The sequence below is a fragment of the Melanostigma gelatinosum genome (assembly GCF_949748355.1).
Source record: "Melanostigma gelatinosum genome assembly, chromosome: 14".
Classification (NCBI taxonomy): Eukaryota; Metazoa; Chordata; class Actinopteri; order Perciformes; family Zoarcidae; genus Melanostigma; species Melanostigma gelatinosum.
The window spans coordinates 15,456,437-15,471,846 of NC_136647.1; the positions used below are offsets into that span (position 1 = coordinate 15,456,437).

The following is a 15,410-nucleotide window of genomic DNA, read 5'->3' on the forward strand; positions in this document are numbered from 1 at the left end:
CGGAAATGGCACACAGTTGGGTATCCCTGTGGAATGAGACTCCTCGTTTTCCGGCTCTCTCATAAAAACACAAAACAGCTCACAACTTCTCATATTTTTCACAGACACACAACCTGTATCTGTTCGGCGAGACCGATCCGGACGACGGGGTGGACACAGAAACCTGAATATTTTTTGATGCGGAAAGTTGCAAATGCTGTGAGCGGATTCTTTTTTCTTTCTCGCGGCTGCTAAAGTTATTTTGACGCCGGCACCGCGGCAGAGGTTTGAGGGTTAAACACCTGCCTCTGGGATCACCGGCGGACTCATATCAGCTGTCGGACGGACCCGGCGACGCGACGAGCGCTCCTAGAGAAGTCTCCGGCTCAGGTACCCAAAAACGACCGAAAGATTACCCCCCCCCCAGAAAGTTGTTTTGATTGCTCGACGTTGTCGGTGATTTGTGTCGCGAAGTTTCTTCCGGAAAAAAGATTTCAGACGTGGAAGTGCAACGCATATAGGCCGTGGTCCTAATATACTGTTTATAGCCTACAAGTTGTCCGCGATGCACTTAACGGCAGACAAGCCGACGGAGCAGCGGCTCGGTGTTACAGGTTGAACATATGTCACCCACAGTAGCCTAATGACGCGCTCTGTGATTTGATACGACGATGCATCGCAATTAAAAACACATCCGAGCGGAGTTCTCGCCTCCGTGAGTCGTTATTAAGTCTGCATATCTGCAGTTATAAGTGCATACGCTTCAATCGGATGTATTCTGGCGATCGGCTAATTGCATCTCATAATAGCATTATGATTCTGTGAAGCATAAAATGTGATCCATTCGTATCATCCCTTCCATTTATTTTATTACTAACCGCAAATATCACACTGATTGCCTTCATTAGTGGATCTTTTATTTGGAGCAGTTTTCTCATGCGTAACGATTTAAAAAAAAATTTTTTTTTTTTGCGCAAATATTTCTGACGTATTGCCTGCCGTGTTAAGAACTATTCGTCAGTGTTCCTACGGAAAGATTCGCGCAAATAATTGGTATATAAAATACACCTTTGATCAGCGCATCCGCACGGGTAATCTCCCCCTCCTCTCCAGCGAGAGTCTGGGGTGTTGTTTCTCTCCACCGACCACCGGGCACATTTTAATAGTCTGCTCCACGTAGTCACATCGGTCGAAGTTCCCGCACATACTGTGGGCTACACGGCCATCAAAACAGGTCTAATAACACGGATCTATACCCCGAAAACATAAACCTGAGGAACGTGATGATGATCTGCCAGTGCTCATCTATCCATCTATAAATCTATAAAATGATGAATGAGAGCAAAAAGAATAAGGCTTTAAGTGTAATTTCCTCTATTTTTTCACTTTCATAATTCTATTCACTTGCCATAACGATCAATGGTGAACTTTACACATGTTCTCTGAATACCGTGCAATTACTCGCACTCCTGTAATAAGAGTTGCTGAAGGAAGGCTACCTGTTTGCCATCTGGCATCATCGAAAGGGCTTAAGCTCGGCTTTCTGACATTACTGCATGCGCTTGAGGAAATCTGGTTTGAGACACAAGCACAGACCAACAAGATCTATAAAGTTCACAAAAACCAGTGAACGTATAGCTGCCGTTGAACAATTGAATTGTGGCATGAGAGTGTTTTTGTCTGGATCAGCCTTTGTGAATAGCCAAACACACCTGCCCCTCGGCAAGTGTTTCCCAACAAAGGCCATAGCTCTCTCATTACCAGCAGACAGGGTTTACTGTCTTCTAGATGTGTGCAGAGTAAGATTTTGCAGTAAATTATATTGGTGGACCTGCTGTAGGGAGGCCTAAGCTGTGCTACTACCCATCATAAATCACGCTGGTGGGAGGGTAATGGGTTTTTACCTGTTCTACTAGCTAAAGGCGCAGAGTCAGCCAATATATCAAATCACCTCAGTTGAGAAAATCATTACATCACCCGCTATCTTTCCACAGTCTAGCAAAGCAGCGGAGATCACATCTTATAGACATTCATAAGCTTGATTTGTACAGAGTAACAGGTGAACATGCAGGCTCTGCAGAGGAACAATAGGACTGGTGGTGCTGCTGGTTTATAATCTTCACTCCTGCATGCTCCTAATGATTACCAGGAGTGATTTATACCCCAGACACAACCCCAAGCCTTTGACAAATTATTAATAAACAATTATACCTCAGTTGATTCGACACGTGAGTCATCCCTGCTGGACCTGTGGAGCGGTCAACTTAAAGAGCAAGTGTCACCCAGTCAGTCACTCTGTTGACCCAGTCTGTAGATAGTCGGTCTCTATGGTAACCAGGACAGGCGCACATGCTCTGCAACACAATTATATATTTTTTTCATTTTTTCCACATCTTTTTTTTTTTTTTAAATGAATTATTAGAACGCTCACATGTGCCATGCTGCGTTCTCTTCTTTTACTTCTTCTTCAAGCCAAATATCTGTTGCATCTTTTATTAAAACAAAAAAAAAACAGCAACACTTTTGATCTCCTTCAATAATTGGCGATAAATATCTGATTAAATGCAGGATGACCATAACATAATTTACACACTTTTAATAGTTTTGACTGAAGTACTGCTTTGTTACTTTACCTGTATTTATCAAATGCATCTCCTACAGGATTTATGTCCATCCACTCTCAGTTCCTCACCCTATATTTTCCCTTATAATCATTAACATTAGTAATTGATATAATATAAAAACAGGATCTCCAGTTCCAGACTACAAATATGTGTCATCTCTCTGATCACCACACCGCTATTAACAAACAACTAAAATGGAACGGGTTGTGCCCAACAACTTTTTTTTTATTCCCCTCAAAATGAAAATCATAACACTTAGCGTAGAGTGGAACGTTAACCTTCCTCCTAAATATGAAATGTCAACATTCCCGAAGACAGTTTGACATCTGCCTGTGGTGCCAGAGTTTTTTTGGCAAAACACATGAAGAGCTGTTTTAAGATGATGGTTTTTGATGTCAGAGCGAATGAAAATGATCGTACCGTGGGCGCAGATATTTCTGCATTTTCCACCGACCAACATGCAAACTAACTCCAGGTGGTGGAGGAGTGTTTTTTTTTCGGGGTTTGTAAGCCAGGATGGTCCTTTCCAGAATCCATTGTTACTGCTGGGTATACAGCACCCCTGGCCTCATTAAAGCATACAACTGGAGTGAGTGCAACCCTGGAGACACTCCTGGCCCTCAGCAGGTTGATCGTAGACATTTCAGAAGTTGAAATTCTCTCTTCAACCGTGGGGGTCAGCTGGGTGGTGCACTGTGGGAGGGCTCCAGGTGAGACTCAATCAGACCTTGCAGTTTGACTGATGCTTAGCTGCCAGATAAGTCTCTCCCCTTCTCCTCTGTGAGGAGCAGAGCAGCAGCACTGGCACGACTGAGCCTTTAGGGAGAGGTGGAGGGACGGAGGATTGCAGGCAGTTGCTAGGAGGAATTTGGGAGTCCGCTGTCATTCGAAACGGAATTGGAGGAAATGGGGAGATCCATGAGGCAAGGGAGAGAGATCAGAGGGAAGGGAGCAACAATATGAAGAGACATCCCTTAATTTATGCATCCGCTGGTGAAATCCAAGTCTCCTCTCTGCTCCTTTTTGAAGTTGTTGCAACTGTTCCAGTATTCTCATTGTGAATGCTTTTTGCTCCGTGCTCTGTCCTCTTTTGCATATTTTGTTTTTTGAACAAAACAAAATATTATTTCCTTTCATTATTTAAAGGTTATGGTTGAATAAATAAAGATAAAGTATACCCCTGCACTTCTTTGATCAGAGATGTGTGTATTTGTAGGAGAGAGAAGTGTGCAAGACAGTTTACAAAACATACATTTCACACAATATATTATTATAGCATATATTTATATATATTCTTTGCATATTTTGTAACATTGCTGTTCAAAAGAAACAAAATATGCAAAGAATATATATATATAAATGGTCATGAATATATTTTATTTACCCTGAGCTTTGACAGTCATGCAGTCGTATGTCAATCGCAACACTTCTACATTTCAGTGAAACTTCAAGAAGTGACAACAGACTCCCAAGTGACACAGTGGGCGGGGGTGAGAATCACTTCCCATGCTCTCTTAGAGCCACTCTTATCTATAGAGGTCACTGGCAGGTGAAGGGGTTCGCTTGGGTGAGTTTTTCCTGCAGACTGTGAGTCTGTGGGGTGATGGCCATGCTGAGAAGGAGTCATGTAACACAGACTCTCGAGTCCAGTCTTGTACTTAGACCTTGAACCCCCCCGATGGTCTTAATAAGCTGGATTTTGGCCAGGAAGTGTTCTTGACGTGTGACAGGCTGTACTTTGTGGTGTTAGGGGTCTGAAACTCCATTGCTGAACAGTTTTGCCTCAACTTCATCCTTTGTGGCAAAGCTAAACATCTTCATCGTGATGTAACAAATGGAAGACCCATCACGCAGTTTGAAACCGTCTTTTTAAAGGTCCACCTTCACACTGTGGTACAGGCTGCTTTCAGTGTTTCTCTATGTTGGAACCATCTGGACCATTGCATGATCACAGCGTGAGGCGATGTGCTGAATGCTGCTTCACTGGTAGAGTTAAAGTTCTCTCCGCAGCAATACAGTGGACGCCTTGATTGTATTTGGAAAGATATTCCTTCAGAATATTTGTTGCTCCTCCATAGGTGTCTGCCGCAATGTGTTTGCTGGTTTGTCTTATTTGTGCAGGATGCATTTTGCAGCACACGGGACTAACAGTATGGGCTCATAAGGCCGTACACAGCCCGAATAGCTCTGAGTTAAGGATGTACAGTGTGCACTTTACTCATACAACTTGAAGTACTGCAGGGGTCACCTAAACATTTGCAAGCTCTAAGTTGTCCTGTGGCATCGCTACCACAAAGTAGCTGCAATGTTGTAGTTATAATGGGTAGAGTTTCTGCAGTCATCCTCTCAGTTAAACGCCACTGTGCTGCCACAGCTCTCGGGTGTTGACGGGGTGAGTTTCAACAGACAAAAAGGATTTCACTTTCTCAGCCTCGCACTTCCTGAAGATTTCTGTGTTTCGATGCCTGATCCAGTTCTAGCATCTGCACCCACACTGGCATTCTGTTTGCAAAATCCAGTCCTCACAGAAGCCGTGGTTAGAGTGGTCAACCAGAACTGTAATGTGACGGACATATTTGAACACCTTGGAAGAACTAACTTCTTGTACTTCCCTTTGATTTTATGCTGAGTTATGTATCGCGATCTGCCTGAATCAGCTTGTAGTCTTGTGGGTCTACCACACCATCTGGGGTGGCAGATGATAACCAAGTTTTTTCAGAGGAAAAGCGCTGAGATGCAGGAAATGTCACGGCTTGTTGTGTTCAGCAGTTCTAATCCATCCGTTTTGCCGCTAAGGTAGTGCTCTATGGTGAGACTTGCCCAGTAGTGAACTAAATATGAGCACTCGTTCCCCTTCGCCAACACCTCAGAGTGTTTTGATCTCAGGGAAAAAAAGAGAGAAAAAAAGAAAACGGTTGCAGTCAAGCTTTTGATGAAATATTTGTGAGATAGCTGAGAAATGTGAGATAGAAGCCCGAAGGCGTGGTGTCAATAATATTCAACCGATAAGAGACTCTCACTGAGTGATGGCAGAATGCATGTTTCACAAACAACATGAATTTTAACGTCAATGTAAACGAAGGAAGAAAAAAAAGTGGCTGCCAGGCACGGGGCCATCTGGAAGACAGGCATGAGGCCAACTGGAAGACATTAAGTCATGAGTGTCATCAACCATAACAATCATGTCACTATCAAAGCATGCCTGTTCATTCTAGAAGTGGCTGTAATGGCCGGGGAGGGGACAGTTACAGCCAAACAAAATATTATGACATTAATTGTGGTTTTCATTTTGAAATGGCCATTTTGTAAAAAATAATTTGACGGTGACTTTTTTTGTTTTTTTTAGGAGATGGAGAAAAGATGATGCTGGTCTCAAGAAAGCTAAAGCATATATCATGTGATACCTTTTCACAAGCTCTTGTGTATAAGCAACATGAACGACGTACAATTTTATTTAGAAGGACCTTAACTTTATAATTATTCTGCAAAGTATGATGTTTTGAATTGAACTGTCAGCCGAAGGTATAAGAAATGCATTTTGGAATGTACCCGCTGATTATCTTTTTACTCCTGCGTGCCTATACACATGGACACACAAAATGCACACTCACCGTTCACGCCACATTGACTCGAGGTTCCCCCTGCAAATGTAAAAAAGGGACACATCGATAACCGAGCAATTAGTGCATCAATAACCCGCACTTCCAATTTGAATGTATTCAAAAGGAATTGGATTTCTCATTGGATTTCTGTATATTTGTGTTCTGCTGTCTCGCTTAACACACATTTTCCTTGCTCCTCTCCGGAACATTGTTTCCTGTGAGGAGATGCAAAATGTAGTGATTTGAGCTCAGCATCGCACAATTTGACCATGTTCATCTTTCTCACAAGCCCACAAACTAAGGCTGCGCTGATCTCACTTATTTTCCCCTGAGGGTCCCTCAGGGTACCAGCCGAGATTAGATCCAGTACCTGTACTGTTTTTTCTTTCTATTAAAGTTTCTTCTATCTTTAAGATAACACAATGCTTCAACTACACATCACTTTTTGACAAAAAAATGGGGATGTTGTAGACACTCAGAGATGTGCTATACACACAAAACTATTTAAAAATTATAAAAATATTGCCAGCAATACGTTTTTCAGACCTTGATACTTAACCTCAACGTCTGCTCTCATTTCAATTACCAATATAACTCTACACACACACACACACACACAGGAAATAATTGTAGTCTAAAATCATTGTAGCATGAAAAAAAGACTTCTTTAGCTAGAGGGACTACAGATCAAAGCAGACACTAAAGTAATCTGTCGTAATTACGGAGTTGAAAAGTTCAAAATCAAGCATAATGATTACGGTGTTTGAGCTAGCCAGTAGCAATGAAACATGGATGGAAATGTCTGCATTGTCCATTGTTTCAAGCTGCTTTGTGATAATAATGGCTAACTTGCATAATCTGCGTGATGATCTCATTACCTCCGCAACCTTTAGCGTGCAATCGCTTGATCAGTCTGACTTTGGACACTATATCTTGGCAGGTTTCGTAAGGATTCATGTCGGAGGATGTGTTTTATGGGGGTTACTTTTGCGCTGCTTTGCTTTTCCACTCAATGTCTAGTAGTGTAATACCAAAATAATGAGTCTCATGGGCAATCTGATTTTGTATTCGACTTTCACTTGATTACGCAGCTGAAACGACGCAATCCACACCGGCCCTTTAAATTTGTTTTGTGTCTAAGCTCACAAGATACAATTTCTTGTTACGACAATAATTTCTGCATAAAAGTTGTAAAGCTGAGACACGCATTGAAGATATTGAAGCCCTGGAACTGAAAAGAATCCAAGCCGGAAAAATTGTTATGATTGCATTAAAAAAAAAAAAAGCCTGTTTTCCCTGTGTTGTTATTGTTGTCTAATTAGTATATTGTGCTTCTAGACCTGCTGCTTTTGGTACTACTTATTAACAATGAGATCCATGCATCTCTCCAGTCTGACTTGTTGATATGAGTTCTGTTTTCTTTTTAATGAAAGTTCAGCAATTGTTGCCTATGGAGCGCGGTCCAGCTGTTAGGCGTTTTACAGCTAAATCTTTACACATGATTTCAAAAGGAAACAACATTTTGACACAAATACTCTGTTATTTTGCAGGCAGATATTCTGATGACCTCATGGAACTGACTTTACAAGTAGTGCTGTTCTGGGTCCTGGTGCTGCACTGTGGCTCTGCTGAAGGCAGTATCCTGTACCGGGTCCAGGAGGAGCAGCCCCCCAACACTCTTATTGGTAGCCTGGCAGCAGACCAGGGCCTGCCAGACTCTGGTCATCTCTACAAGCTGGAGGTGGGTGCCCCTTACCTTCGCGTTGATGGAAAGACTGGAGACATTTTCACCACGGAGATTCCAATAGACAGAGAGACCCTGAGGGACTGTCGATCCCTTACTAAGGGTAAGGCCTGCTACCTGGAATTTGAAGTATCGGTGACAGATCTGATACAGAACCAGAGCCCCCGACTCATTGAAGGACGCATTGAGGTACAGGACATCAATGACAACACTCCACAATTTCCCTCTTCTGTGCTCACCATCTCTGTCCCTGAAAATACTATAATGGGGGCGCTATTCTCCATACCTTTAGCTACAGACAGAGACTCCGAAAGGAATGGAGTGGCGGATTATGCTCTGACTGCAGGGCCAGATGCAGCAACCCTATTTGGTTTACAGGTGGCTGAAGACAGGGGGGGTAAGCTCCCACAGCTCATTGTCCTGGGCAACCTCGATCGTGAGTTCAAGGATGCCTACGACCTCACCATCAAGGCAGTGGATGGAGGAAACCCACAGCGGTACAGCAGCGCTCTGCTGAGAGTGGTAGTCACCGATGCCAATGACAACACTCCAAAGTTTGAAAGGTCCACGTATGATACGGAAGTGTTGGAAAACAGTCCAGTGGGGCACTCTGTATTGCAGGTAAGATTGTGATGCAAATATACTGACTCATAAGAACTCATTTGAATTTAAATTGCAGTCTAAAGTAAATAGTTAAATTGCAGCCGAAATTGTTTGTCCTGCTTGATGTACGATTTAGAGTTTTATATTCAGCAACAAAGAAAAGCTCAGCCAATTTATCAAGATGTTTTTGAAAAATGAGTCTGTGCGTCATGTTTGTGCAGTGCTTATCCCTCAGACACAGTCTTAATGTGAAAATCTAAATCAAAGAGAGATATTTTTGTTCTGGCATTGTGATTAAAGATTTTAAAGCCGTATAACTGTGAATGTTCAAAAGTCAACCTCCAATGCAGAACTCATGGGAACCAAGGCCACACTTGTCAGCTCACATATCTTCATTGTCATTTAAAAAAAACGTATTATTTGTAAGTTGTTTTCACTCGTATTACTCCAATAGGCCTTTTAACAAAAATAGTAGAAGTACTCGATAATTATTATACTATGCTTGTACAGGTTATTAAGCTGCTTATTTATTTAGTTGTGCTATTATACTTGCAGAAATAGAATTAGAGATACACAATGTGGTAGTGTAGGAGTAAGATACTCTGTGTAGGATTTTCTCTGCATCCCATTGTGAAACAGTACGGTCATGAAAGAAATAGCGGCCCTAATATTTTGCCACATGTTTTCATGTGAACCTTTTCTCTCGCTGTTTTTGCGGAATAAAATAAATGGGGCGAAGAGAAATAAAAAGGCGAGTGACACAACCATCAAAAGCAGACAGAATGGGCAATGATTAAAAAACCCAAAATAAAGCTGTTCACTCGCTGTGCTTTGAAGTCATCAGACATCCATTGATTCATTTATTAATTCATTCATTGACCAATAGAGAAAATCCTACACTGGCTTCCTTTTAATTCTAACCCCAATTTGTTGCGCATAAATCAAGCCTCTAACCACAGAATTCCTTTCATTGTAGGTCAAAGCAAATGATTCTGACATGGGCCCTAATGGAGAAATTGAGTACACCCTTCACCAAGTAGTAGACCCAGTGCCGAAACTCTTACGTATCGACCGGTCCACTGGCATTATCTATGTCAAAGGATCCCTGGACAGGGAGGAAATCAGCAGCTTGTCCTTCTATGTGGTGGCGAGGGATAAGGGTCCTCAACCTAAAAGCTCCAAGACATTTGTAACTATAGAGGTGACTGACCAAAATGACAACGCTCCAGCTGTGGAGATTCGTGGAATTGGGCTTGTGACACACAGTGAAGGAGTGGCTAACATTTCAGAGGACATGCCAGTTGGAACAGCTGTTGCTTTGGTGCAAGTGTCTGACAAGGATGAGGGAGAGAATGCTGTGGTCACGTGTGTGGTAGCAGGAGATGTGCCCTTCCAGCTCCGCCCTGCCAGCGACTCATCCAGTGACAACAAGAGGAAGTATTTCCTGCAGACCACCACTCCCCTCGACTACGAAAGGATTAGGGATTACAGAGTAGAGATTGTGGCTGTGGATTCTGGAAATCCGGCACTCTCTAGCACAAATTCTCTTAAGGTGCAGGTGACTGATGTGAACGACAACTCTCCAATATTCTCGCCAACCTTGTTTGAGGTAGATTTTGCCGAAGAAAACCAACCAGGGGAGAGGGTTTTGGATGTTTTAGCTTCGGATGCTGACAGTGGCACTAACGCAGAACTCCTCTATAATATTGTGGCAGACTCATCCATCAAAGGTCTGTTTGAGATTGACCCAAATACGGGCGAAGTAAGAGCCCGAAGCCCGCTTGACCGTGAGCATAAAGAACGCTATGAGTTCCGGGTCACCGCAGCAGATAAAGGGTCACCTGTTCACAAAGGATCAGCGACTGTTGTAATAAACGTTCTTGACCGCAATGACAATGACCCCAAGTTCATGCTTAGTGGCTACAGCTTTTCAGTTTTGGAAAACATGCCTCCCCTCAGTCCAGTTGGCATGGTGACAGTCCTGGATGTGGACAAAGGCGAGAACGCTCATGTTCACCTCTCTGTGGAGCCTGATGGAGGGAAGTTTGTTGTTCAAAATGGAACAGGCACCATTCTTTCAAGCATCTCATTTGACCGGGAGAAAGAAAGCAGCTATACTTTCCGTCTAAAAGCAGTGGATGGAGGACAGCCACCTCGATCTTCATATGTGGGCATTACCATCAATGTGCTGGATGAAAACGACAACGACCCCGTAGTCACCAAGCCCTCCAATTCTTCTTTCAGGCGCTTGTCACCTCTAGCTTCCCCAGATAGCCATGTTGAGATAGTGGAAGCCGAAGACCTGGATAGTGGGCCTAATGCAGAGCTGGTCTTCAGCATTGCTGGTGGAAACCCTTACCAGTTATTTCGCATTTCCCCCTCCAGTGGGGAGATCACTCTTGCAAAAGAGATGACGCGAAAACATGGCGGACTACATCGTCTCGTGGTGCGAGTGAGTGACAGGGGGAAGCCTGCACGTCATGCAACTGCCCTGGTCCACATATATGTCAATGAAACCATTTCAAATGTCAGCTTAGTGGAGGCCCTAGTAGGACACAGTATTTACACTCCACTGGACAGGGACATTGCTGGTGATCCTGACAATGGTTTTGCTGCGCAGCGTAGTAACATTTTGTTTGGAAGCCTTGCTGGTGTGGCAGGTGTTGTCATGTTGATCTTGGTGGTGGTATTTGTTCGACACCGCATCCAGAGAGAAACTAAGAGTGGGTATCAGGCTGGCAAGAAGGAAACAAAGGACTTGTATGCACCCAAACAGGTGCCAAAGAATGCCAAAGGCAAACGAGGAAGGAAAGGAAAACCCCAGAAGTCCCCAAAACCACTCGGGGAAGATGAGGAAGTCAGCCTTCAAAAGAGTCTAAAGTTCAACCTTGATGGAGTCAATGATAGCCCCAGGATACATTTGCCCTTAACATATTCACCCGGAAGCCCAGATATAGGCAGGCACTACCGCTCGAACTCCCCCTTACCCTCCATCCAACTGCAGGCCCAATCCCCTTCAGCCTCACAGAAGCATCAAGCTGTCCAGGACCTTCCTGCTGCCAACACCTTTGTGGGAACGGGAGGAGATGACAACTCTACCGGCTCAGACCAGTACTCAGATTACAGCTACAAGACCAGCCAACTGAAGTACAGCAACAAACAGGTAAAGACCTACCCTCCAAAATTATCTTCTGTCTCGATGTTCTGTTAGAGGAGTGGATGGTTGGTGTGTGCCATTGTTTTAGGGTAAGATGGACAGTTCAATGTAAGAACTCATGTATATATTATTTTTATAGTGTGCAGTTTTAAAACATCTGAGAGAATGAGCACCTCTCTTCGGACTAGGCTGTAAGCTACGATAATGTGCCATGATCTACTTTAAAGACAATAACATGACATCAATTCGACAAATTAAAAATAAATGTAAAAAAAAACAAAACTTCTTTTTCACTATTTTATATTCTGCAGCTCTGCAGAATTGTACATGATAAGTGCGGTGGCAGATTAAGGAGAGACAAAATGTATACTCCCACTTGAAAACATATAAGGTGTTTAAAATGTATGTACATGGTATTTATGGTATTTGTGTTGCCACTAAGACATTTCTTTAGTCAAATTGACAATATTAATATACTTTGGGTGTAATTATAATTCGGTTATCCAGTTACAGATAGTTATAGCGCTATTAAATGTGGTACACAAAGAAAGTTGCCTCAAAAATCACCTCCAAGTTGGTGTTCAAACGTTGCACTACTAGAGAACTTAGAGGGCCCTTTGTATTTAGTGTCCTGGGGTTAGCAGTGGCGTTAAGCTGGGATGGTCCATTTCTCAGTGACTTACTTCTGCTCTTCTGCCTGACCTCTAGTGTTCTGATTTCTCCGGGTCACTTGCTCTTATCTCCCTGCTCCTTATGCTCTTATCTCCTCTTATCTGTACAACATTTGGCAAGGCTCCAATCGCCATGGAAACAGAAATTTTAATAGACTCAGAGGGGATTACGAGAGGGAAATTGTAGAGTCTAGGGATAGAAAGCTATTGTGTCTCTAGGTTTCTGTGTCATCTGCAAGTGTGTCAATGTGCGTCTTGGACTAGACAAGTGTAGACCTGTATTTGTGTGTGTGTTCACTGGGATAAGGCAGATGACCATGATCCTTGAATAATAACGTTCTGATCCCACCAGTTTATTACAAAAGCTATAGACGGATTAATGAAATGCATCTCCCTTTTTCTGAACCGTCATTCTACCTGAGGAAAAAAATCATGAATCAAAGGATGTAGAAACAGTATCACATAACTCCAAAGAGCACCCAAATCGGAAGATCGCCCACTACTTTCCCTCTCAAACAAATGCAGTGTGTCTACGATCAGCAACCTAACACGACTGATAGTTCTCTCCACCTCTAGGTGTTCCACAGATATATTTGTGAATCACACACAAATGACTTGCTTTAACACTGCAATATTCATGTCGCTACAGTGGTATTCAAAAACGACGAATGACGAATGTGACGAATGCAGTGACGAATGCAACTTGTTTTTATCCGAGGCGAGTTGACATTGGCTTTCAAGACACTTCCATATGTTAGATCAAAGTGGCACACGTATACAACAGTTTCACATTCTCCTAGGCACTGCAGATAAAGTTTGACACTTACAAATGTGCACTTAAACACTTATAAATAGCATATAAATTCAGCAGATGCTTGCTGACAGTTTCGGTGATCACAAGCCTTTATGGGTGGAGTCAGTTGAGAGAACAGTCACCACTGTCTCCTTGATGGACAACATAAGGGACCAAAATGACTGCAAGCCACGGGGTGCGTCTGGGTATTTGTATGTAGTGCCAATCTCTGTGTTTCTGTGTAGTTTTACTGCTCAGAGAAAGAGTGTTAATTGTAACTGCGGTACAGATGTAAGCTCGAAGCGCCTCAGTGTTTGTGGTTTCTCAATATGACAACATAAATGCGTATGAGACATGATTCCAGTGATTGACAGGCTGCGTTAAAAACATGGACAGATGTTGAAGCTCATGTGACATACCTCAGCAGATGTTGTCCCATGTATGGCATCCCCTCTCACATCAGGGAGAACAGATTGACCAAAATATATAATTAAAGTAACTGACAAGTTATGTGACAGATGTAGAGTGGTGCCCTTGCTTTAATTAACTGTGCTATTTTTGACAATGGCTTTTCATTGGGGTATGTGGTCAGATGTCTGGGTTTGTACTAAACATCTTAATGTTATGTCTCAACGTTTAATCCTGTGTGTTGACAGAATATGAGCACACTGAATATATGAAGTCTTACTTGTCAGACCTTTTGATCGGTGAACAGCCGGTGAGTTTCATCTTTCAGATTTTTTGCCGGTCACATTAACACGTGTGTGCCGCTGCCGCATGATGGCACAGGCAGTAACTTCATAGCTACACACACAAAGATACAAGACATAAAGTTCACAAAATAAGCAGTGGAGGAACAATCTTCTAAAAAAGTTTGGAACAACTAAATTAATCAGACACTTGTTATATTGTAATTCATTCACATCATGCAGAGTAATTGCAGTGACCGGATTGTTTGCCAACAGCATGAGGCTGAACAGCTAACGTTAAAGGAGGTTATAATAACTTGCATTATGGTGCGTTCAAGCGCTGCTCCATATTGGGCAAAGGTATATTACAATGCTATCATGATGTGTTTGAATGTAATCTTGTAAAATGTGTTTTTTGGCGAGAAACTTGAATAAATACAGTTATGTGAAATATGTTTTTCGGGAGCTGTTTGAAAATCTAACTTTGTCGGCACCCTTGCTGTCATTTATAGCTCTTAGAATACAAATCTGTCTTTAAAAATTGGAATTGGCAGGTCAGATTAAAAAAAATAAATAATATGAATCAGCCAAGACAATAGCAATCGGTGCATCGCTGATTGGGTTGGACATGAAGGGCCCTATTTAAACGATTTATAGCGCATGGTCTAAAGGGCATTAGGTTGTGTCCAACTCCACTTTTGCTACGTAATCATTATCATGTAACATGTTCATCAAAATCATTATCTGGGTGCAAAGTTAGGCGCAGAAGGCAAAGGGGTTGTATAAAAGCCAGATGCGCCTTGTGCATTTCTTTTTAAATGGTGGATTTGGCAAATTGAAGAAGCTGGTGCTTTTCTGCAGCGAAAATGTTGCTTTTGAAAGGCTGAACTGCAACAAATGTGGATTGCAGCAAATTATTTCATTACATAAAAACATTTTGGGAATTTTGGAAAGGATTGCATTCATCTCTTTTCTATGAATTTTGACTTTAGCACTTAACAACGATCTGGAGTTCTTGGAAATGTTTGGATCACAGGCGTCAGAAACAATCCTCCTCAGCCACCATTGGAATCTAATTCTACAAATAGTATAATACAAATACAATTTGTGTAGCCTAATCTTTATCTGCAACTGTGCAGAAATACTGACTTTTAAACAGAATGAATAGACATGAAAAAAAACGAAAAAAGCTGCGCAGCATTCAAATGTTGATTTAGAATTTCAATGTCAACGTTATGGATAAAGCTTCAAAGCTTCCAACTGTTTGATACAGCCCTATAATTGTCTTATATTGATTCGTTTCATATAATGTCAAATGATAAGGTGGGCACTTTCTTTACTATTTGTCGCTGTCCATTGACTGGGGGTGCTGAATCCGGAGGCTGCATTACACACAGGCTGGCATCCAGGCACTGCCGGAGTAGAGGTGGGTAATGCGCAGGGACTTCAGCCTCAAAACACTGCCGTCTACTGAAGGGCCCACAGTATAATGAAATAGCCTACTTCTACACTCGCACACACAGAGGGTTGAGGAGAGGAGACGACAGA

General features: G+C 42.5%; 1 protein-coding gene across 1 annotated transcript in view; it reads left to right on the top strand.

Moving 5' to 3' along the window:
* The first annotated feature begins 255 nt into the window (after positions 1 to 255).
* The window catches only part of pcdh1a (protocadherin 1a), an 81,490-nt gene continuing 66,335 nt past the window's right edge, over positions 256 to 15,410 (top strand). Inside the window, exons 1-3 of the mRNA XM_079283981.1 lie at positions 256 to 369; positions 7,756 to 8,570; positions 9,529 to 11,715. Coding sequence (XP_079140107.1) covers positions 7,776 to 8,570; positions 9,529 to 11,715 — 2,982 coding nt within the window. The 5' untranslated portion in view covers positions 256 to 369; positions 7,756 to 7,775. The remainder of the gene's footprint in view (positions 370 to 7,755; positions 8,571 to 9,528; positions 11,716 to 15,410) is intronic.